The 24,380-nt window shown below is 36.1% G+C and overlaps 1 protein-coding gene across 4 annotated transcripts in view; it reads left to right on the forward strand.

The window, feature by feature from the left end:
• LRBA (LPS responsive beige-like anchor protein) overlaps window positions 1–24,380 on the forward strand; it is a gene marked incomplete at both ends in the record, with an annotated part of 768,451 nt that overhangs the window by 82,316 nt on the left and 661,755 nt on the right. For all 4 annotated transcript variants that reach the window (XM_079699415.1, XM_079699414.1, XM_079699417.1 and 1 more), the window contains 5 exons: window positions 4,598–4,693; window positions 16,535–16,656; window positions 16,744–16,870; window positions 17,567–17,686; window positions 19,496–19,642. In XM_079699415.1, the coding sequence (XP_079555541.1) occupies window positions 4,598–4,693; window positions 16,535–16,656; window positions 16,744–16,870; window positions 17,567–17,686; window positions 19,496–19,642 (612 nt within the window). The remainder of the gene's footprint in view (window positions 1–4,597; window positions 4,694–16,534; window positions 16,657–16,743; window positions 16,871–17,566; window positions 17,687–19,495; window positions 19,643–24,380) is intronic.

Here is a 24,380-nt window from a genome sequence, read left to right on the forward strand (position 1 = left end):
TTCTCTGCCTGCTTTTAAGATTTTTATCACTGATTTGCAGTGATTTTATTATGTTTCTTGGTGTGGTTTACCTTGTATTTATCCTTATTAGGGGTTCTTGCATCTGTGGGCTTATACTTTTCATCAAATTCGGGAACATTTTGATCATTTTTTCTTCAAATATCATTTTCTTGTCCCTCTCCCTGTCTTCTGGGACTCCAGTTACATGTTTTTAATCATCTTGGTAGTACCCCTTAGGTCACTGAGATCTGTTCACATTTTATTTAGTCTTTTCTCTTTGTGCGTCATTTTATTTTATTTATTTTTAAATAAATTCATTTATTTATTTGTTTATTGGCTGTGTTGGGTCTTAGTTGCTGTGCCTGGGCTTTCTCTAGTTGTGGTGAGTGGGAGCTACTCTTTTTTTTTTTTTTTTTTTGCGGTACGCAGGCCTCTCACTGTTGTGGCCTCTCCCGTTGCGGAGCACAGGCTCCGGACGTGCAGGCTCAGCAGCCATGGCTCACGGGCCCAGCCACTCCGCGGCATGTGGGATCTTCCCAGACCAGGGCATGAACCCGTGTCCCCTGCATTGGCAGGCGGACTCTCAACCACTGCGCCACCAGGGAGGTCCTGGGGAGCTACTCTTTGTTGCGGTGCACAGGCTTCTCATTGCAGTGGCTTCTCTTGTGGAGCACAGGCTCTAGGCACGTGGGCTTCAGTAGTTGTGGCTCATGGGCTTGGTTGCTCCATAGCATGTGGGATCTTCCTGGACCAGGGCTCGAACCCATGTCCCCTGAATTGGCAGGTGGATTCTTAACCACTGTGCCACCAGGGAAGTCCCTGTGCTTCATTTTAGATTGCTTTTATTGCTATATTTTTAAGGCAGTTGATCTTTTCTTCTGTAATGTGTTAACAGCCGTTAAAATTTTCAGATTTCAGATACTTTTAATCTCTGTCAATTCTGTTTGGTTCTTTTTAATATCTTACATTTGTTCCCTCATTCTTGTTTTCCTTTAAATCATTGAGAATAGATAGCATATTAATAGTTGCTTTAATATTCTAGTCCACTAATTCTGTCATCTCTGTCATTTTCTAGATCAGTTTTTTGCTCACTCATTCTGCTTTTACTTGTAGGTCATATTTTCCTGTTTTATACCAGTGATTTTAGACATAGTGATGTTAGTCATAGTGAGTTATTCCCTGTTGAGTGCTGGATTCTGTCATAGTTCTTTTAAGGTTGTTAGACTGCTTTTAAGTTACTTGTAGATTAACTTTATTCTTTCAGGCTAGTTTAAAAGTTTTTTTGGTCAGCCAATCTAGGCTGTTACTCTAGGGCTTATTATTATTAGGGCAGCCTTATTCTGGCCTGACTTTTCTAGGGTCTCTGTGAATGACCCTACGTCTCAGACATGAGGCAAGAAAGACTGTGGTCTCTCCATAGTGCCTAGTAGGGTCTCAGCAATTCCTGGCTCTATATTTGCTCTGGGAATTCTTTGACCGATGGCTGTCAAAATCGTGGCCACCCCACTTTGTTGAGTTTTAAGGTAGAAATGAACAGTTTGGAATTATACCAAAGGGTCAGTGCAGATTTCTGGAGTTTCTTCTCTGCATAGGTCCTTCCTCTGTAGTACTCTGCCCTGAAGGTTCTGTCCACCTCAGACTACCCATCCTCTAATTTCTGCCTCATCAACTCAATGAGAATTTCAAATTCTGTTTGGTTACCTTCTCCCTGTGCAATGATACGTGATAAGGAAATTGACTGCAGGTAGAAAGTCTGGGTAATCTCATGACTCATTTTGTTTCCCTTTCTCAAGGATCACAGTCTTGAGCTAGTCTGAAAACAGTTTTAGTTTCATACATTTTGTCCAGTTTTCAAGTTGATTATGGTGAGTTAGAAAGTATAGGTCCTGTTACTGTGTCATGTCCAGAAGAAGTATACTGGTTTGATTTTGGTTTTGATTTATATTCAAATAATTTATGTATTCTGAATATGTAATTAAAACATTTTTTGTCATATTGGTGAATATAGAAAACTATAAGAAAATAGGAAAGGATATGAACAGACATCTATTTACAGAGAGAGAAATCCCACAATCAAATAAACACTAAATCACTAATAATTAGAGACGTTCAAATGAAAACAGTATTGATATGTCACCTTACATCATTAGTATCAAGAATTATAGAGTTGGATAATAACAAGTATAATTGGAGGGATGGAGTTATTTTAAAACTGTGTGCTACTGGTTGGAATGAACACCAATGGAGCCAACCTCAAGAGTAATCTAGTACTAGTTAGTCACTTAAATTATACCCATATCCAATGAATTAGTAGTTTGCTCCTGAGTGCATGTTCCAAGAAATTCTCACATAGTTCTGTAGGGAAATATGTATGAGGATGTTCACTGAAGCATTTTTTTTTTTTTTTTTTTTTTTGTGGTACGCGGGCCTCTCACTGTTGTGGCCTCTCCCGTTGCGGAGCACAGGCTCCGGACGTGCAGGCTCAGCGGCCATGGCTCACGGGCCCAGCCGCTCCGCGGCATGTGGGATCTTCCCGGACCGGGACACGAACCCGCGTCCCCTGCATCGGCAGGCAGTCTCTCAACCACTGTGCCACCAGGGAAGCCCTGAAGCATTATTTTTTGATGGCAGTGAATTGTCAGCATGTGTTTATTGTTAGGAGAATAGATAGGTAAAATGTATTGGATGCATAGAATAGATTATTATATAGCAGTTAGAATCAATGAACAGAGTAATAAGAATAGATACCAAAAAGCAGGAAGAAAGTAAGAAATAGAATGATATATCTAACCCAACATCATTTAAATTTTAAGTATAGGCACACAGAAACACATTTTTAAAGGAACACATATAAAAAGATTAAGCATGTTAATGTAGCTGCTTATGGGAGGGAAAAAATAATGAACTATTAATAAAACAAGAGCAGGGCCTTGCTCAGAGCTTATGCAGCTTTTGCTATCATATCAGTGCAGTGAAAAATCCCTGTATCTAAATCTGTGTCTGCTTTTTTGATTATTACTTTAGCACATATGTGGAAATAGTGTATCAATGGGTGAACATTTTTAAAGACTCTGGAATTATTTTCTGAAAGGCTTTCTTAGTATACAGTCCCCTAGCAGTATCTGTGGATTAAGTGCTTATCTTAATGTATGCTTTTTGATTGGTTTATAGAAAAGGAAATTTTGAGGATTGATTTCTCTAGAAATGCTACAAAGTTATATTTTTATTTTTGACTGCATATTATTTTTGGTGATTTCATTTTAGAATTTATTTAAAAAAATCATTGTGATTGTAATAACTTGTTATTACACTTTTATAATTGAACGGTGTGGTTAATTGAAAATTTCTTGATCACTTACGAATGAAGCTTTCCACTTAACATTTAGGTAAAAGATTGCCAAACTCTTTTAGATAGTTATTAATGATAAGATGAAGGCAAGCCAGTCATTTCACTTGTAGTTTGACACTGTTCTGAACTTTTAACTTTTAAGAGGAATGTACTACACTTTGTAAACTGATTGAAATGATCTGGTATATCTGATTGTCCTTTGCTCTTCCTAAATGTAAATGTACCTTTTCGTTTTAGCTGTTGGTTGTTTAATGTATTAGAGGAGACTTGCGGGTCAAAGAGGCATTAATCAAATAAATGTAATGTTACAACTTTTATACATGCTGTATAGTAGAGATATATTGTAGAATGAAATGTGATAGGGAGATTTGATCCATTCTCAGAGGTCAGTGAAGACTGCCCTGAGAAGTGATCATTAAGATGAACTTGAATGGATGGGTAAGATTTATTTAGTTAAGGTGGAGGAGGGTGGAGAGGGGGAATAGGCCTAGTGAGAACATTTTAAGCAGAAGGAATAGCTTGTGCTCAGGCCCTATTATGGGAAGAAGACAGAAAAGGCATTGTAGATAGAGTGCAGAGAGAGGCAGAAGAGGTTAAGGAGATACGCAAACTATCTTGTGGGCCATGTTAGGGATTTTGGTCTTTATTTTAAAGACAGTGGGAAGCTATATGAGAGATAGAATAGTGTAACAGTGAAAGTGTAGTAATTAAAAGCATGGACTCTGGAGTCAGACTGAATTCTTATCCTATCCTTGTCACTTACTACCTGTATGACCTTGGACATGTTCCTCTGCCTCAGATTCCTCCTTTGTAAAATGGAGTGATAATAACCCCTATTGTGATTATGAGGCTAAAATATTTTATTGTTTTTAAAGTGCCTTTAACAGTGGGACTTGGTAAGAATTATGTTTTGGTGAAATTAAAAAGTGCTTTAAAAAGAGAAGGGTAGTGGGTTGATGTAGTTTGTAATTTTAAAAGGTTGTTTTTGCTGTAGTGTGGAGAAGAGTTATGTGTCAAATGCTGTTGGCTCATATTTATCCAACACCTCATAAAAAAAATGGCATAGAGTGCATTGTTTATTTTTTTAAGGTAGTTGAAAATAACCTTCCTTTGGTTATTTTATATGCTTTTTAGCCTACAGAATTATTTAGTTATTTGGGGGTATATTAAAGTATGTCTGTACTAAAAGTAGGTATTTTTGTTTTATGGTGAATAATGTGGTTAATGAATTGTTGGTTATTTTCATAGCCTCCACATGCTGGAAAGTTGCTGTCTGTATTAAAGCACATGCCACAGAAGTATGGTCCGGATGCCTTTTTCAACTTCCCAGGAAAGAGTGCTGCAGTAAGTAAATCTTAACGAGGAAATCACTTGAAGTTCTTTTTTCTTTCTTTTGCTTCCTGAAAGTATGGCCCTGTAAACACTCCTGACCGGTTCTGTGTTAGGTAGAAACTACTTTGCACAGCCTAACTTAATCTTTACAGCAATTGTGCATGTTACTTTTCCCTGACTGTTTTAGAGGTGAAGAAATAGAGGCTCCTAGAAGTTAAGAAAGCTGTCCACTCACCCCTTGGGGCCTCACTGGAATAAGAACCCAATTCTTTTCAACATAAGCATTTTGTCTTATGAATTTTATCTTTGCATTCTCAAATAGAAATTTATGGACTTGAGGACATGGGGAGGGGGAAGGGTAAGCTGGGACGAAGTGAGAGAGTGGCATGGACATATATACACTACCAAATGTAAAATAGATAGCTAGTGGGAAGCAGCCGCATAGCACAGGGAGATCAGCTGGGTGCTTTGTGACCACCTAGAGGGGTGGGATAGGGAGGGTGGGAGGGAGACGCAAGAGGGAGGAGATATATGTATACATATAGCTGATTCACTTTGTTATACAGCAGAAACTAACACACCATTGTAAAGCAATTATACTCCAATAAAGATGTTAAAAAAAAAAAGAAATTTATGTGTAACACTTTCAGTTTTTTCTTTCTGAAAATCTTTCTTTAGCCTTACAGTTCCTGATTCCTGTTTCTTTTGCACCTGAGAGTTACTCTTGGAAACTTTCTAGTCAAGTTTTTCTAACTTGTGTGTTTCCATATAATATCAATCTCAGCATTCTTGTAATCTGTTAATCAGTTTATAAATAAGACAGTTAGGTATGGTAGTAATATCTGTAATGTTTCAAAATATTATAGGATTACATTATATAATGTATATGTGTTATTTACGGAAGCTTTTTTACCTCATTATTACACTGGTGTGCCTGTTACAAGCATACATTTTTTGAAGATATTTCAGCCTATTCTTCTGAGGTTACCTTTTATTCATTTTTTACTTTTTTTCTCATAATATCCTATTTGCTTGTGGCCTCTATGTAGCCAGGCAATACTTGCAGAAAGAAGAGATTTTTTTTTTTTTTTTTTCAGTACGCGGGTCTCTCACTGTTGTGGCCTCTCCCGTTGCGGAGCACAGGCTCCGGACGCGCAGGCTCAGCGGCCATGGCTCTCGGGCCCAGCCGCTCCACGGCATGTGGAATCTTCTCGGACCGGGGCACGAACGCGCGTCCGCTGCATCGGCAGGTGGACTCTCAACCACTGTGCCACCAGGGGAGCCTAAAGAGAGTGTTTTGAAAGGATATTTGTGATATTTGAATGATTCACACAAAATACACAGTTTTCTTTGGAAAGTTTCATTGCTCATATTATTTTTTTCTTTATAATTTTTCCTTAATAACCATTTTAGATTTGAAGCTTTCTAGAATAATTGTACTCTGTTGGCATTGAGCTTATCGTTTGTCTCCAACATAAAAAAGTATTCTTGGGACTTCCCTGGTGGCACAGTGGTTAAGAATCTGCCTGCCAGGTGACACAGGTTCAAGCCCTGGTGTGGGAAGATGCCACATGCTGCAGAGCGACTAAGCCCGTGTGCCACAACTACTGAGCCTGCGCTCTAGAGCCCGCAAGCCACAGCTACTGAGCCCATGTGCCACAACTACCAAACCCGCGTGCCTGTAACCTGTGCTCTGCAAAAAGAGAAGACACTGCAATAAGAAGCCTGCACACCACAACGAAGAGTAGCCCCCGCTTGCTGCAACTAGAGAAAGCCCGTGCGCAGCAACAAAGACCCAGTGCAGTCATGAATAAATAAATAAATAAATAAATGAACAAATAAATAAATAAATAAGAAAAAACGTATCCAGATCCACCCTTTAAATATATATATTTAAATATATAGTTTTATAAAAATATCTTTATTGGAGTATAATTGCTTTACAATGTTGTGTTAGTTATTGATAGAATACATGGTTGATTTCCTTTCTTTTTTCCCATTGCTTTCCTCCTCCCTCCTTTCTTCTTTTTTTCCCACAAACACTAATTGCCTGCTATAGGTCAGATGCTAATCTAAGTAAGGGAGTCACTGCAGTGAACTCAACAGACAAATTTCCTACCCTCTTGGAGTTTACAGTCTAGAGAGGGAGACAGACAATTAAAAAAAAATTGAAATACTGTTGGGACTTCACTGGTGGCACAGTGGTTAAGAGTGCCTGCCAATGCAGGGGACACGGGTTCGAGCCCTGGTCCAGGAAGATCCCATATGCCGCAGAGCAACTAAGCCCGTGCGCCACAACTACTGAGCCCGCGCGCCTAGAGCCCGTGATGCACAATAAGAGAAGCCACCGCAATGAGAAGCCTGCGCACCGCAACAAAGAGTAGCCCCTGCTCACGGCAACTAGAGAAAGCCCACGTGCAGCAACAAAGACCCAATGCAGCCAAAAATAAATAAATAAATGAATAAATATATTTAAAAAAAAGATTTCCTTAAAAAAATTCAGATGTTAATCATAATGAAGAAATTAAGGCAAGGTTATGTGACTCTGGGGTGTGTGTGTGTGTGTGTTGAAAAGTGAATCAGCTATATGTATACATATACCCCCATATCCCCTCCCTCTTATGCCTCCCTCCCACCCTCCCTATCCCACCCCTCTAGGTGGTCACAGCACACTGAGCTGATCTCCCTGTGCTATACAGCTGCTCCCCACTAGCTATCTATTTTACGTTTGGTAGTGTATATATGTCAGTGCTATTCTCTCATTCCGTCCCAGCTTACCCTTCACCCTCCCCGTGTCCTCAACTCCATTCTCTATGTCTGCATCTTTATTTCTGTCCTGTCCCTAGGTTCTTCAGAACCAGTTTTTTTTTTTTTTAGATTCCATATATATGTGTTAGCATGCGGTATTTTTTTTTCTCTTTCTGACTTACTTCACTCTGTATGACAGACTCTAGGTCCATCCACCTCACTACAAACAACTCAATTTCATTTCTTTTTATGGCTGAGTAATATTCCATTGTATATATGTGTGACATCTGCTTTATCCATTCCTCTGTCGATGGACACTTAGGTTGCTTCCATGTCCTGACTATTGTAAATTGTGCTTCACTGAACATTGTGGGACATGTCTTCTTTTAAATATGGTTTTCTCAGGGTATATGCCCAGTAGTGGGATTGCTGGGTCTTATGGTAATTCTATTTTCAGTTTTTTAAGGAACCTCTATACTGTTCTCCATAGTGGCTGTATCCATTTACATTCCCACCAACAGTGCAAGAGGGTTCCCTTTAAAAAAGTATTCTCATGATATTAATCTCTTTTTCACGCATATTATAACTTTATTATTTAAAATTCTTTGAGATAGTAATGTGTCCATTCCGTTTACTTATATGTATCTTGAAAGTGGGGCAGTTCAACTACACAGCTTTTGGAACTTTCAGAGAAAAGGTGTTTTAAATATATTCAGTCACTCATTTTTTTCCTTAAGCATAGCTTTTAAATGGAAGTTAAAGTATTTATGGGTAAATTATTTTTACAAAGCTTTCACATCCTCTACTCTCATGTTTTAGTGAGAGAGAGCACATGTATACAGTGAATATGTATTCTTTTTTTTTCTTAGTGCAACATTCATTTTATTTTACTTTATTTTCTTTTATTTGTTTATTTGGTTGCACTGGCTCTTAGTTGTGGCAGGTGGGCTTCTTAGTTTCAGCATGTGGGATCCTTAGTTGTGGCAGTCAGTCTCCTTAGTTGCGGTTCGTGGGCTCTTTGGTTGCGGCTTGCTGGTTCCTTAGTTGTGGCATGCGAACTCTTAGTTGCATCATGCATGTGGGATCTAATTCCCTGGCCAGGGATTGAACCAGGCCCCCTGCATTGGGAGCTCGCAGTCTTAACCACTGTGCCACCAGGGAAGTCCCCAACATTCATTTTAAATCAGCTTCTTGAAGTCTCAATTGTTATTACATAAATTTGGCTCTATGATTTTTTCATGTTTTATGGAATATCTTATACATATAAAAGAATATATGTGTATGTATGATGTCGACATAAATGCCTATGTAAATTATAATAACAAGAAATTGTAAATTATAAGTAACAATAATTATTGTAAATTATAAATAACAAGAAAACAAAAACTTTGTAGTATGATCTTTTTTTAACAGCTTTATTGAGTTATAATCCCCATATCATATGATTCATTCATTTTAAGTGTGCAGTGAATGGTTAAGTGTGTTCACCAAGCTCTGCAACCATTATCACAATCAATTTTAGAACTTTTCATCACACCCAGAAGAAACCCTGCACTCCTTAGCGGTCAACTGCACATTTCACTGCAAACTCCCAGGCCTAGGCAACTGCTGTTCTACTTTCTGTCTATATGGATTTGTCTATTCTGGACAGTTCATGCAAGTGGAATCATCTGATGTCTGGACTTTTGTGATTGGCTTTTTGTACTTACCACTACTGTTTTCAAGATCCATTCATGTTGTAGTATGTATCACTGCTTCATTACTTTTAATGGCTGACTAATATTGAAAGAATATAGCACATTTTGTTTAATTATCCTTTAATCAGTGGATATTTGAGTTGATTCCACTTTTTGGGAATGCTTTATGGGCTTCTTCGTGCAAGTTTTTATGTGGACTTATGTTTTCATTTCTCTTGGAAATGAAGGAGTGGAATTGCTGAGTCATATTGTCTATGTTCACCCATTTGAGGGACTCCCAGTTTGTTTTCCAAAGTGGCTATATTTATTTTATAATCCCATCAGCAATTTGGGAGGGTTCAATTTCTCCACTTGCTTGCCAACACTTGTTAATGTCTGTCTTTTTGATTATAGCCATCCTAGTGGGTGTTAAGTAATATCTCACTGTGGTTTTGATATGCATTTCCTTCATGACTGATGATGCTGAGCATCATTCCATGTCCTTATGGCCATGTGCATATCTTCTTTGGAGACATGTTCATTCAGATCTTTTGCCCATATAAAAATTGCATTTTTCTATTATTGAATTGTAAGAATTCTTTTTAAAAAATTTTTTAAATTTAATTTAATTTTTTTATACAGCAGGTCCTTATTAGTCATCAGTTTTATACACATCAGTGTATACATGTCAATCCCAATTGCCCAATTCAGCACACCACCATCCCCACCCCACCGCGGCTTTCCCCCCTTAGTGTCCATACGTTTGTTCTCTACATCTGTGTCTCAACTTCTGCCCTGCAAACCAGTTCATCTGTACCATTTTTCTAGGTTCCACATACATGCAGTAATATACGATATTTGTTTTTCTCTTTCTGACTTACTTCACTCTGTATGACAGTCTCTAGATCCATCCAGGTCTCAACAAATGACCCAATTTCCTTCCTTTTTATGGCTGAATAATATTCCATTGTATATATGTACCACGACTTCTTTTTCCATTCGTCTGTCGATGGACATTTAGATTGCTTCCATGAACTGGCTCTTGTAAATAGTGCAGCAGTGAACTTCGGGGTGCATGCGTCTTTTTGAATTATGGTTTTCTCTGGGTATATGCCCAGTAGTGGGATTGCTGGATCATATGGTAATTCTATTTTTAGTTTTTTAAGGAACCTCCATACTGTTCTCCATAGTGGCTGTATCAACTTACATTCCCACGAACAGTGCAAGAGGGTTCCCTTTTCTCCACAACCTGTCCAGCATTTGTTGTTTGCAGATTTTCTGATGATGTCCATTCTAACTGGTGTAAGGTGATATCTCATTGTAGTTTTGATTTGCATTTCTCTAATAATTGGTGATGTTGAACAGCTTTTCATGTGCTTCTTGGCCATCTGTATGTCTTCTTTGGAGAAATGTCTATTTAGGTTTTCTGCACGTTTTTGGATTGGGTTGTTTGTTTCTTTAATATTGAGCTGCATGAGCTGTTTATATATTTTGGAGATTAATCCTTTGTCCATTGATTCGTTTGCAAATATTTTCTTCCATTCTGAGGGTTGTCTTTTCCTGTTGTTTATGGTTTCCTTTGCTGCGCAAGAGCTTTGAAGTTTCATTAGGTCCCATTAGTTTAGTTTTGTTTTTATTTCCATTACTCTAGGACGTGGATCAAAAAAGATCTTGCTGTGATTTATGTCAAAGAGTGTTCTTCCTGTGTTTTCCTCTAAGAGTTTTATAGTGTCCGGTCTTACATTTAGGTCTCGAATCCATTTTGAGTTTATTTTTGTGTATGGTGTTAGGGAGTGTTCTAATTTCATTCTTTTACATGTAGCTGTCCAGTTTTCCCAGCACCATGTATTGAAGAGGCTGTCTTTTCTCCATTGTATATCCTTGCCTCCTTTGTCATAGATTAGTTGACCATAGGTGTGTGGGTTTATCTCTGGGCTTTCTATCTTGTTCCATTGATCTATGTTTCTGTTTTTGTGCCAGTACCATATTGTCTTGATTACTGTAGCTTTGTAGTATAGTCTGAACTCAGGGAGTCTGATTCCTCCAGCTCCGTTTTTTTCCCTCAAGACTGTTTTGGCTATTCGGTGTCCTTTGTGTCTCCAAACAAATTTTAAGATATTTTGTTCTAGTTCTGTAAAAAATGCCATTGGTAATTTGATAGGGATTGCATTGAATCTGTAGATTGCTTTGGGTAGTATAGTTATTTTCACAATATTGATTCTTCCAATTCAAGAACATGGTATATCTCTCTATCTGTTGATATCATTTTTAATTTCTTTCAGCAGTGTCTTATAGTTTTCTGCATACAGGTCTTTTGTCTCCCTAGGTAGGTTTATTCCTAGGTACTTTATTCTTTTTATTGCAATGGTAAATGGGAGTGTTTCCTTAATTTCTCTTTCAGATTTTTCATCATTAGTGTATAGGAATGCAAGAGATTTCTGTGCATTAATTTTGTGTCCTGCAACTTTACCAAATTCATTGATTAGCTCTAGTAGTTTTCTGGTGGCATTTTTAGGATTCTCTATGTATAGTATCATGTCATCTGCAAACAGTGACAGTTTTACCTCTTCTTTTCCAATTTTTATTCCTTTTATTTCTTTTTCTTCTCTGATTGCCGTGGCTAGGACTTCCAAAACTGTATTGAATAATAGTGGTGAGAGTCGACATCCTTGTCGTGTTCCTGATCTTAGAGGAAATGCTTTCAGTTTTTCACCATTGAGAATGATGTTTGCTGTGGGTTTGTCGTATATGGCCTTTATTATGTGGGGGTAGGTTCCCTCTATGCCCACTTTCTAGAGGTTTTTATCATAAACGGGTATTGAATTTTTTCAAAAGCTTTTTCTGCATCTATTGAGATCATCATGTGGTTTTTATTCTTCAATTTGTTAATATGGTGTATCACATTGATTCATTTGAATATTCTGAAGAATCCTTGTATTCTTGGGATAAACCCCACTTGATCATGGTGTATGATCCTTTTAATGTGCTGTTGGATTCTGCTTGCTAGTATTTTGTTGAGGATTTTTGCATCTATGTTCATGAGTGATATTGGCCTGTAGTTTTCTTTCTATGTGACATCTTTGTCTGGTTTTGTTATCAGGGTGATGGTGGCCTCGAAGAATGAGTTTGTGAGTTTTCCTCACTTTGCTATATTCTGGAAGAGCTTGAGAAGGATAGGTGTTAGCTGTTCTCTAAATGTTTGATAGACTTCACCTGTGAAGCCATCTGGTCCTGGACTTTTGTTTGTTGGAAGATTTTTAATCACAGTTTCAATTTCATTACTTGTGATAGGTCTGTTCGTATTTTCTGTTTCTTCCTGGTTCAGTCTGGGAAGCTTATACCTTTCTAAGAATTTGTCCATTTCTTCCAGGTTGTCCATTTTATTGGCATAGAGTTGCTTGCAGTAGTCTCTTAGGATGCTTTGTATTTCTGTGGTGTCTGTTGTAACTTCTCCTTTTTCATTTCTAATTTTATTGATTTGAGTCCTCTCCCTCTTTTTCTTGATGAGTCTGGCTAATGGTTTATCAATTTTGTTTATCTTCTCAAAGAACCAGGTTTTAGTTTTATTGATCTTTGCTATTGTTTTCTTTGTTTCTATTTCATTTATATCTGCTCTAATCTTTATGGTTTCTTTCCTTCTGCTAACTTTAGGTTTTGTTTGTTCTTCTTTCTCTAGTTCCTTTAGGTTTAAGTTTAGATTGTTTATTTGATATTTTTCTTGTTTCTTGATGTAGGCTTGTATAGCTATAAACTTCCCTCTTAGAACTGCTTTTGCTGCATCCCATAGCTTTTGGATCATTATGTTTTCATTGTCATTTTTCTCTAGGTATTTTTTGATTTCCTCTTTGATTTCTTCAGTGATCTCTTGGTTATTTAGTAACGTATTATTTAGCCTCCATGTGTTTGTGTTTTTTACGTTTTTTCCCCCTGTAATCGATTTCTAGTCTCATAGCATTTTGGTCAGAAAAGATGCTTGATATGATTTCAATTTTCTTAAATTTACTGAGGCTTGATTTGTGACCCAAGATGTGATCTATCTTGGAGAATGTTCCATGCGCACTTGAGAAGAAAGTGTAATCTGCTGTTTTTGGATGGAATGTCCTATAAATATGGCTTAAATCTATCTGGTCTATTGTGTCATTTAAAGCTTTTGTTTATTATTTATTTTCATTTTGGATGATCTGTCCATTGGTGTAAGTGAGGTGTTAAACTCCCCTACTATTATTGTGTTAGTGTCAATTTCCTCTTTTATAGCTGTTAGCAGTTGCCTTGTATATTGAGGTTCTCCTATGTTGGGTGCATATATATTTATAATTGTCATATGTTCTTCTTGGATTGATCCCTTGGTTATTATGTAGTGTCCTTCCTTGTCTCTTGTAACATTCTTTATCTTAAAATCTATTTTATCTGGTATGAGTATTGCTACTCCAGCTTTCTTTTGATTTCCATTTGCATGGAATATCTTCTTCCATCCCCTCACTTTCAGCCTGTGTGTGTCCCTAGGTCTGAAGTGGGTCTCTTGTAGACAGTATATATATGGGTCTTGTTTTTGTATCCATTCAGCAAGCCTGTGTCTTTTGCTTGGAGCATTTAATCCATTCACATTTAAGGTAATTGTGGATATGTATGTTCCTGTGTCCATTTTCTTAAGTGTTTTGGTTTGTTTTTGTATGTCCTTTTCTTTTGTGTTTCCCACTTAGAGAAGTTCCTTTAGCGTTTGTTGTAGAACTGGTTTGGTGGTGCTGAATTCTCTCAGCTTTTGCTTGTCCGTAAAGCTTTTGATTTTCCATTGAGTCTGAATGAGATCCTTGCTGGGTAGAGTAATCTTGGTTGTAGGTTCTTCCCTTTCATCACTTTAAATATATCATGCCACTCCCTTCTGGCTTGTAGACTTTCTGCTGAGAAATCAGCTGTTAACCTTATGGGAGTTCCCTTGTATGTCATTTTTCATTTTTCCCTTGCTGCTTTCAATAATTTTTCTTTGTCTTTAATTTTTGCCAATTTTATTACTATGTATCTCGGCGTGTTTCTCCTTGGGTTTATCCTGTGTGGGACTCGCTGCACTTCCTGGACTTGGGTGGCTATTTCCTTTCCCATGTTAGGGAAGTTTTTGACTATAATCTCTTCAAATATTTTCTCTGGTCCTTTCTCTCTCTCTTCTGCTTCTGGGACCTCTATAATGCAAATGTTGTTGTGTTTAATGTTGTCCCAGAGGTCTCTTCGGCTGTCTTCATTTCTTTTCATTCTTTTTTCTTTAGTCTGTTCTGCAGCAGTGAATTCCACCATTCTGTCTTCCAGGTCACTTCTCTGTTCTTCTGCCTCAGTTATTCTGCTATTGATTCTTTCTAGTGTAGTTTTCATTTCAGTTATTGTATTGTTCATCTCTGTTTGTTTGTTCTGTAATTCTTCTAGGTCTTTGTTAAACACTTCTTGCATCTTCTCGATCTTTGCCTGCATTGTTTTTCCGAGGCCCTGGATCATCTTCACTATCATTATTCTGAATTCTTTTTCTGGAAAGTTGCCTATCTCCACTTCATTTAGTTGTTTTTCTGGGGTTTTATCTTGTTCCTTCATCTGGTGCATTGTCCTCTGCCTTTTCATGTTGTTTATCTTTCTGTGAATGTGGTTTTTGTTCCACAGGCTGCAGGATTGTAGTTCTTCTTGCTTCTGCTGTCTGCCCTCTCAAGAGTTCTTTATATATTCTTCTGGATATAAGTTTCTTATGAGATAAATAACTTGCAAATATTTTCTCCCATTCTTTTGGCTTGTCTTTTAACTTTCTTGAGGGTATCCTTTAAAGCACAAAAGTTTTTAATTTTAATGAAGTCCAATTCATATATTTTTTCTTTCATTGCCTAATTAAGAAGGATTTATCTAACTCAGTGTCACGTAGATTTAACCCTAGTTTTTCTTATAAGAGGTTTATATTTTTAGCTCTCACATTTAGTTCTATCATTGATTTGGGGTTAATTTTTTGTGTGACATGTAAGGAAGTGGTCAGCTTCATACCTTTGCTTGTAAATATTAGTTTTCTCAGCAAATTGGTTGAAAAAACTATTCTTTCCTCATTGAACTGCCTTGACATTCTTGTTGAAAATCAAGACCACAAATATAAGGGTTTATTTCTGGGCTCTCAGTTCTATTCCATTGATCTTTATCTTTATGTCAATATGGTAAAATCTTCATTACTGTATCTTTGTTTTGTACTTTTTAAATTTGGTAGTATGGGTATTCCAACTTTGTTCTTCTTTTTGAAGTTTGTTTTGGAGATTTGGGGGCCCTTGCAGTATGTAATATGATGTTTTAAATAAAAATTTAAGCCAAGTGGTAAAATCATTTATATAGTGACTTATGAATATAATTTTAAAATATTATAAAAAATATGTTATGAACGAAGCCTCTTTAGCTTTATATTTGCTGTTAAAAAAATTATATTCCAGGCTTTTTCCTTAACTTTTTTTTTTTTTTTTTTTTTTTTTGTGGTATGCGGGCCTCTCACTGTTGTGGCCTCTCCCGTTGCGGAGCACAGGCTCCGGATGCGCAGGCTCAGCAGCCATGGCTCACGGGCCCAGCCGCTCCGCGGCATATGGGATCCTCCCAGACCGGGGCACGAACCCGTATCCCCTGCATCGGCAGGCGGACTCTCAACCACTGCGCCACCAGGGAGGCCCTTTCCTTAACTTTTTTCTTTCCTTTCTTGTCCTTCTTTCTCTCTTCTGTTACCTTATGTAACATTTCAGGAACAAATTTCCAATTTGATATCACTACCTACCTCTTTTTTAAAATTTTATTTTTAAATTTTTAAAATTTATTTTAATTTTGGCTGCATTGGATCTTCATTGCTGTGGGCAGGCTTTCTCTCGTTGTGTGGAGTGGGGGCTACTCTTCTCTGTGGTGCACAGGCCTCTCATTGCAGTGGCTTTTCTTGTGGAGCATGGGCTCTAGGCATGTCTGCTCAATAGTTGTGCCTCACGGGCTCTAGAGCACAGTCTCAGTAGTTGTGGCACATGGGCTTAGCTGCTCCACGGCATTTTGGATATTCCCAGACCAGGGCTCAAACCCATGTCCCCTGCATTGGCAGGTGGATTCTTAACCACTCTGCCACCAGGGAAGCCCACTGCCTACCTCTTTTAATAGGAATTTCTTTGGACATGTTTATTGTAAGAAATGAAGCACCTATGATTAGGGCATCAAGCAGGTCACTTTGTATGTTTCTGTTGTTTAATTAAATTAATATCGTTACTATATATTTTGGAATATTTAGAAGTTATTAAAGTCTTCTTTCAGATAAAGAGACTACTGCATATTTTAATCATGATGTAGAATAATATCTAGTAGGAATATATATAGCATTGTAAGCTCTCATTTTCATGATTTCAGTAACAAAATTTTTCATCGTGAGTCAGTAACTCAAAGCTTTTTCGTTTAGGCTATTGCATTACCTCCTATAGCCAAATGGCCATACCAGAATGGTTTTACATTTCATACCTGGCTTAGAATGGATCCTGTAAATAACATCAATGTGGACAAAGATAAACCATATTTGTATTGGTATGTATTTCTGTAATTTAGTGTTGTTACTTTACTTTGAAAATGAGAAGAATATTTGGAGATGAAATGAAAACTTATATTTTATAGTTTCAGAACCAGCAAAGGTCTTGGTTATTCTGCACACTTTGTTGGGGGATGTTTAATTATAACATCAGTAAAGTCAAAAGGAAAAGGCTTTCAACACTGTGTGAAATTTGATTTCAAGCCACAAAAGGTATGTGATCTTACTGAGTCATAGTTATGTTACCAAGCTATTCTAGCCTCAGAACGCTTTGCTTTAGTGTTATTGACATAATATGTGGTAAATCATAGCTCTGTGTTTATAGTGTTTTAGAAAATGAAGTGTAAATCACTGGACAATTGTTAACCTCTCTGATTTGGATAATAAAAAGAGTGAATATTTAGTTATTTGTAGAGTTTAAAGAAAATACAGGGGGAAAATATCAGTGGCAAGTATTTTAGTAGTAGTAGTAGTGGTAATAGTAATATGAATTTTCTTTTGTACCTTAAAATTTAGAGATTAATAAACGGTTTATCAACAAAATGTACATCTATATATATGTAGATAGGTAAATAGACAGATAAAACAGATATGACAAAATGTTGACAGTTGTGTAAACGAGATGGTGAGAGTTTGTACTAAACTTTTTACTTTTGGGGTATATTTAAAAACTGTCATAATAAAAAGTTTGAAAAATAATTTCATGAGAAGCTGTTATTTGTTGAGAGTTCCCTTGAATCAATATGGTTCCAGAGGTAGAATATTGAATTTAATAAAGGTAGTCTTATTTTATTTTTAGGTTTAATTGTAATTTAGCATTTAATTTTTACTTGTTATTATCAATGTGGTTGAGTTATTGGAAAGATCATTATCTTTATCTTTTTTTTTTAAACTGTTTTGCTTATTCAGTGGTATATGGTAACTATAGTGCACATTTATAACCGGTGGAAGAACAGTGAACTTCGATGTTATGTGAATGGTGAGCTTGCTTCCTATGGAGAGATAACATGGTTTGTCAACACCAGTGATGTAAGTAATTTGAGAAAGTTACAGTGAAATAAGAAAAATATATTTTACGTTGAATATAAATTTTAAAATACCACAATGGTGGATTTTTATAATCATAGTTTGGCTAGCATGGTAACATATTAAGAGAATAGAACTGTGCTAATATGGCACATATTACTCAGTCCTTGTTATAAAATTATTCTGGAAAGGGTAGAGAAGATTCATAGGTAACGGTGGGTATATCTTGAAAGTATTTGTGTCATTGGTCCATTGATCAAATTAAACCTGAGAGCTCTACTACAGGCTTCTGATGATTTTTATGAATGAGTTAGATGATGCATGCTTATAAATTTTCCATAAAATTCATAGCTGCTATAGATAACTATTATGTTATAATATTTTCAAGATTCAAAAAGAGATTCATAGGTTAGAGTTAAATTAAATGTTCTCCCCCCCAACCCCAATTACATTTTTAATAGAAACCTTGAAAAATACAGATCAGGAAAATGAATACAAGCTTGCAACACTCATTTACCATTAACTCCTCCTTTCATATTTTATTCTATACATATTTACATAGTTTGAAATGCTGACCTTAAGAGCCCAGGTTGTTATAAAAGATAGACTTAGATTTGAATCCCTTACTGACTGTATGACCTTACTTAGTCTATTAGGCCAAAGTTTGCTCCACCTAAAAATGGGTGTAAAATAGTATGTATCTCAGAAGGTTGATTAAATGAGATACTGTTCACAAATTCATTAGCAGAGTGCCTTGTACAGAATAAGTGCTCAATAAATGTTAGCTCTAATTTTTTTAAATATAAAAAAGGGATCAGATATGTATACTGCTTTTCAACCTGTTTTTTTCCCTTACATTAATCCTTATTGAGTACTTACTGTATTCCAGGCATTGTAATAAATACCTTTATTTTCTGTAAGCCCCAACCTTGCAAGATAAGTACTGTTGTAATCTTCATTTTACCAGTGAAACTGAGCACAGAGAGGTTAAGTAATTTGCCAAAATCAGCAGCGTGGGAAGCAGTGATTTGATCTAGGTGGTTTGTCTTCAGAACCCAAATGTTAAAATTTTTTTTATATTCCTTAATGTCAACACATATTTTTCAACATCCTTCATAATGGTTTCATGGTATAAAATGATACTTTTAAAGAGATATGGATACTTTTTTTCCTCCTTGTTGTATACATGAGTTTTTAAAACGGGGTCTTTGCAACCTGGATGTTATTAAGAGGAATTTTTTGTCTGAAGAAGAAAAACATACACCTGTTTTTCTTGATTTACACATTCCTTTTGAGAGATTGCATCTACTCCATGACTTCACCCATTATTTGTATCTTGATGTCTACAAAAAGTTACAGTCTTAACTTCTCACCATACAGAACCTTGTCGGCAATTCCTTCTTCATCCACATTAGTTCACAGAAAAGATGCATTCATTATATATCCCACACTTAGCTCATGATTTTCCTCATTGCTCCAAAGCCTGCTCTTCTGTCTGGTTCTTTGGTTGACTAAGTATGAACCTTCAGAGTCCATAATGATTTCTCTGGCTCTGTTTCCTATATCCACTTTGTCATCAGGTTTTGTTTATTGTACTTTGGAAAACTTGTCTTATCTCCTTTCTATGATGTCTTTCCTGATCTGTACACCAAATGGGAATGAATGAAGTGAAGTGCTAAATGAATTATTTTAATCTATTCAGATTATATTTTAGAGTGGGAAAAATATTTATACCAGTATAGTTTGTTATTATTTCTGGAGGAGATAATTTTTTGTTTTTTCTCTAATAACCTTTTTTGTTTTCTTTCACAGACCTTTGACAAGTGTTTCCTGGGCTCATCAGAAACAGCAGATGCTAATAGGGTATTCTGTGGTCAGATGACTGCAGTTTACCTTTTTAGTGAAGCTCTTAATGCAGCTCAGATTTTTGCTATTTATCAATTGGGCCTGGGATACAAGGTACTTTACTTGCTGTTCCCTGCTTAACCAGTGTTAGTTGAGCTTGATTTATAGGTGGGTGGTGCATGGGGCAGCTTACAACTTGGGTTACTAAACTGTATGTGAAAGTAACCAGAGGCACCATAGGGAAGTCACAGGAGTCCATCCAAAGGGTATTTTAAAGTTTTGTGGGAAGCATAGTATACTTGTCATATGTGGGGCACTGTGCAAAGTACTAGCTCAAGTTTCAACTTTAATTTATGCTGCATTTCTTTTGGTGATATCATATACTTGCACAGCTAAGTTTTTAATGCTTGCTGTGATAAAGAGCAAGTACCATGTGAAAATCAGTGTGGAACAGGAAATGAGGATGAGCTATGAGATCTGATTCCAAAATTTGAGAATTTGAGCAGTACCCAAGACACATATACATCCCATTAATAAACAATTTTGCTAATATAATAATGAAGGAAACACTTTTTTTCAATTTGTGCATTAAGTTTTTCAAATGGCTAATAAATTGTTGTTATAAGGTTAAAATATAAAATATAATTGTTAAAATATAAAATATAAAGTAGTTGGGTCAAACTAATAAACAGAAATGTTCAATATTTATTTTGGTCTGGAACACCATAAAAAATTACTGTGAAGCTAAGAGTGTCATGAATCAAGGAAGTTTGGGAACCTTTAGGTTAAGCCATTGTTAATCTAGTTTGGTTTCCGGGAGTGATTTAATGTCTGTTAATGTTCCTTTGAAAACAAAATCAACTTGCGTTAATTTACATACTGTTGGAGTCAATAAACTATACATATTTTAAATAGTTTTGGCAAAAGTATAATGCAGCAATCAAGACATAGAACATTTCTATCACAGCAAAAGGTACCTCTCTGCTCTTTCCTAGTCAGTTCCTTGTGCTTCTCTAACCCCACCCCGTTTCTGTTGACAGGCAACTACTGATCTGTTACTGTCACTATCAAACAGATTTGTTTTTATTAAGGTTTTATGTAAATAGAATCATGCAGTGTGTGCTCCTTGGAGTTTGGTTTTTCTTAACACGTTTTAAGATTCATCTATGTTGTTTTGTATTAGTAGTTCCCTCTTATTTATTGCTAAGTAGTGTTCCTTTCTATGAGTATATCACAACTTTTTAACCCATTTATCTCTTGATGAATATTTGGGTTGTTTCCAGATTTTGGCTATTACGAACAAGCTGCTATGAATATTGGTGTACAATTCTTTGTGTATTTCATAAATATGTAAGAGTGGAATTGTTAACTGGTATGGCAGCTGAAACTGCCAAGCTCTTTTCCAAGGTAGTTGCACAATTTTACATTTCTACAAGCAATGTATGAGCTTTCTACTTACTCCACATCCTGTTAACACCTGGTATTGCTGGTCTTTTTAATATTAGACATTTGAGTGGGTCCCTAGCAGTTTCTCGTTCTGGTTTTAAATTGCATTTTTGTAATGCCTAGAGATGCTGAGCATCTTTGCATTGCTTATTGGCCACTTGTGTATCTTCTTTTGTTAAGTGTGTATTCAAATCTTTTGCCCATTTTTTGTTTGGTTTGTTTTCTTATTGTTGAGTTTTGAAGTTTCTTTATGTATTATGGATATAAGTCCTATGTAATAAGTCCTTATAACTTGTAAGTCCTTTATAAGTTTCTTTATATATTATGGATAATGGATGTATGAGTTACAAATTTTTTCCGCCCAGTCTGTGTCTTGCCTTTTTATTTTCTTAATCTGGCTTTTGAAAAACATAGGAATTTAATTATTATGGATTCCAATTTAACAATTTTTCCTATTATTCTCATGATTTTTGTGTCTTATCTAAGAAATCTTTGCTGATTCTAAGGTTAGAAAGATTTACTCATGTTTTCTTCTAAGTATTATATTTTTAGCATTTATATTTAGGCTTGTGATCCATTTTCAGTTAATTTTTGTGTATGGTATGAGCTAACTATCAAGGTTTATTTTATCTTTTGTTTTTCATAAGGATACCCTGGTGTTCCAGCACTATTTGTTTTTTAAGTACTATTCTTTCTCCATTCATTGCCTTACTGTGGCATCTTTGAGGCTCTATTTGATTTTAGTTACTTACCTGTCTTTTTTTAATGCTAATACTTTACTGTCTTGATTATCGTAGCTTTGTAGTAAGTCTTGAAAACCGGAAGTCTAAACCATCAACTATTCTTTTTCAAATCCTTTGCGATTTTCTAAGTCCTTTGCATTTCTAGATGTATTTTAGAACCAGCTTAACGCTTTCTACAAAAAGTCTACTGGGGTTTTATTTGGTACTGTATTAACGTATAGATCAGTTAGAGGATAACTGACATCTCACTAATACTGGATTATCCAATCTGTGACCATGATATCTCTTTATTTACTTAGGTCTTTATTAATTTCTCCCAGCAGTGTTTTTTGGTTTTCATTGTACAGGTCATGCATACATTTTGTTAAATGTATTTTTAAGTATTTCATGTTTTTTAGGTAATATATTAAGTTGCTTTTTTTTTTTTTTTTTTTTTGTGGTACGTGGGCCTCTCACTGTTGTGGCCTCTCCCGTTGCGGAGCACAGGCTCCGGACGCGCAGGGTCAGTGGCCATGGCTCATGGGCCCAGCCGCTCCGCGGCATGTGGGATCTTCCCGGACCGGGGCACGAACCCACGTTCCCTGCATCGGCAGGCGGACTCTCAACCACTGCGCCACCAGGGAAGCCCTTAAGTTGCATTTTTAAAAAAGTTAATTTCCAATCATTTGTTTCTAGTGTATAGAAATATAGTTGAGTTTTATTGACTTTTTAACAAGACCTTGCTGAACTTGCTTATTAGTTTTACTAGTTTTTTGTTGTTGCTGTTTTAGTATTTTCTACATACATGTTCATGTAGACTGTAAGCTTTACTTCTTCATATCGAATCTGTATGCCTTTTCTCTTTTCTCCCTTATTGTACTAAACAGGACCTCCAGGATAAATAGTTAAAATAGAAATGACAAGAGTAGACATTTTTGTCTTGTTCCTGATTTTAGAGGGAAAGCATTCATACATATTTTACAGACGCCTTTTCAAGTTGAGAAATTTCTTTTCTATTTCTAGTTTTCTGAGAGTTTTTATTAGAAGGATACTGAATTTTGTAAAATGAGTCTTGCTTTTTTATTGAGTCAGTCAATCTCTGCCTTTCATTGGAATGTTCACATAATTTACATCCAATGTATCAATAAGGATAGATATTGTGGGGCTTAAATCTACTGTCTTGCTATTTTCTGTTTCTTTCATCTGTTCTTTGATTCCTTCCTCTTTCTCTGCTTTGATTTAGATTGCCTATTATTTAGTATTTCACTTATTTCTACTATTGGTTTATTAGTTTTTTTTTAAACTTTAACTTATCATAGTCTACCAATAAATGACATTGTACAGTGTAAGACCCTTCCAACATAATCCTGCAATTCCCCATCCTGTCCTCGGTTTTGTTATTTTTGTAGATTTTACTTCTTCATGTATTATGGTCCTTTTGATACATTTTTATTATTTTTGATTCATTTATATTTTTAAAAAATTAAAACTGAAGAAGATCATATACTTTGTATTTACCTGTGTATTTATCTATATAGTCACCATTTCTAGGATACTTCTTTGTGTAGATTTATGTTTCCGTCTCATATCATTTTCCTTCCATTTGAATTGTTTTATTATTTCTTATAATGGAGATTTATTGTCAGTGGCTTTTCTGAGTTTTTATTTGTCTGAAAAAGCCTTTGTTCTTCTTTCAGCTTTGAAAAATAGTTTTACTGATTATAAAATTTTAAGGTGACAGTTTTCTGTTTTGAGCTTTTTTTTTTTTTTTTTTTTGCGGTACGCGGGCCTCTCACTGTTGTGGCCTCTCCCATTGTGGAGCACAGGCTCCGGACGCGCAGGCCCAGTGGCCATGGCTCACGGACCTAGCCGCTCCGCGGCATGTGGGATCCTCCCAGACAGGGGCACGAACCCGTGTCCCCTGCATCGGCAGGCGGACTCTCAACCACTGCGCCACCAGGGAAGCCCCTGTTTTGAGCTTTTTAAAGATATTCTTTTGTTTAACTGACTTGCATAGTTTCTAACAAGAAGTGTGTGGTCTTCCTCTATATGTAATGTCTTTTTTTTCTCTTGATGGTTTTAATATTTACTCTTGTCACTGATTTTTAGAAAATGAATACAGTATATGTTGGTATGGGTTTATGTGTGTGTGTGTGTCTGTCTGTCTGTCTGTGTGTGTATGTGTGTGTTTTTTTAGCCTACTTTAGATTATTTGAACTTCTCAGTTCTGTGGGTTTATGGTTTTGGTGAAATATGAAACTTTTTGCTATTATTTCTTTAATATATTTTCTGTTTTTTATCTTCTTCTAGAATTCATATTACATTCATTTTAGACCTTAGATATAAGCAGACAGAGCATTGAGATGCTATTTTTTGCCTGATTTATAAGAAATGTTTTGTTTTGGATTGTTTTCATGGTATTTATGTTCACTAATCCTTCTTTATCAAATGCCTTATTGCCGTTAATTCAATTAAGCGAATTATTCAGTTCAAATATTTTTTGTATTTTTTGTCTTGGTAAGTTTTGATAATTTTCATTATCTATTTTTCTCCTTTCAATGTTGTCTTAAAAAAATACCTGACCATAGATGTAACTATTCTAATGTCTTTTTCTTCTAATTTCATCATCTGTATTTCTGGGTTTATTTTTATTTACTGATAGTCTGCTGGTTACTTCAGACTTT

Source organism: Hyperoodon ampullatus (genome assembly GCF_949752795.1).
Source record: "Hyperoodon ampullatus genome assembly, chromosome: 1".
NCBI lineage: Eukaryota > Metazoa > Chordata > Mammalia > Artiodactyla > Ziphiidae > Hyperoodon > Hyperoodon ampullatus.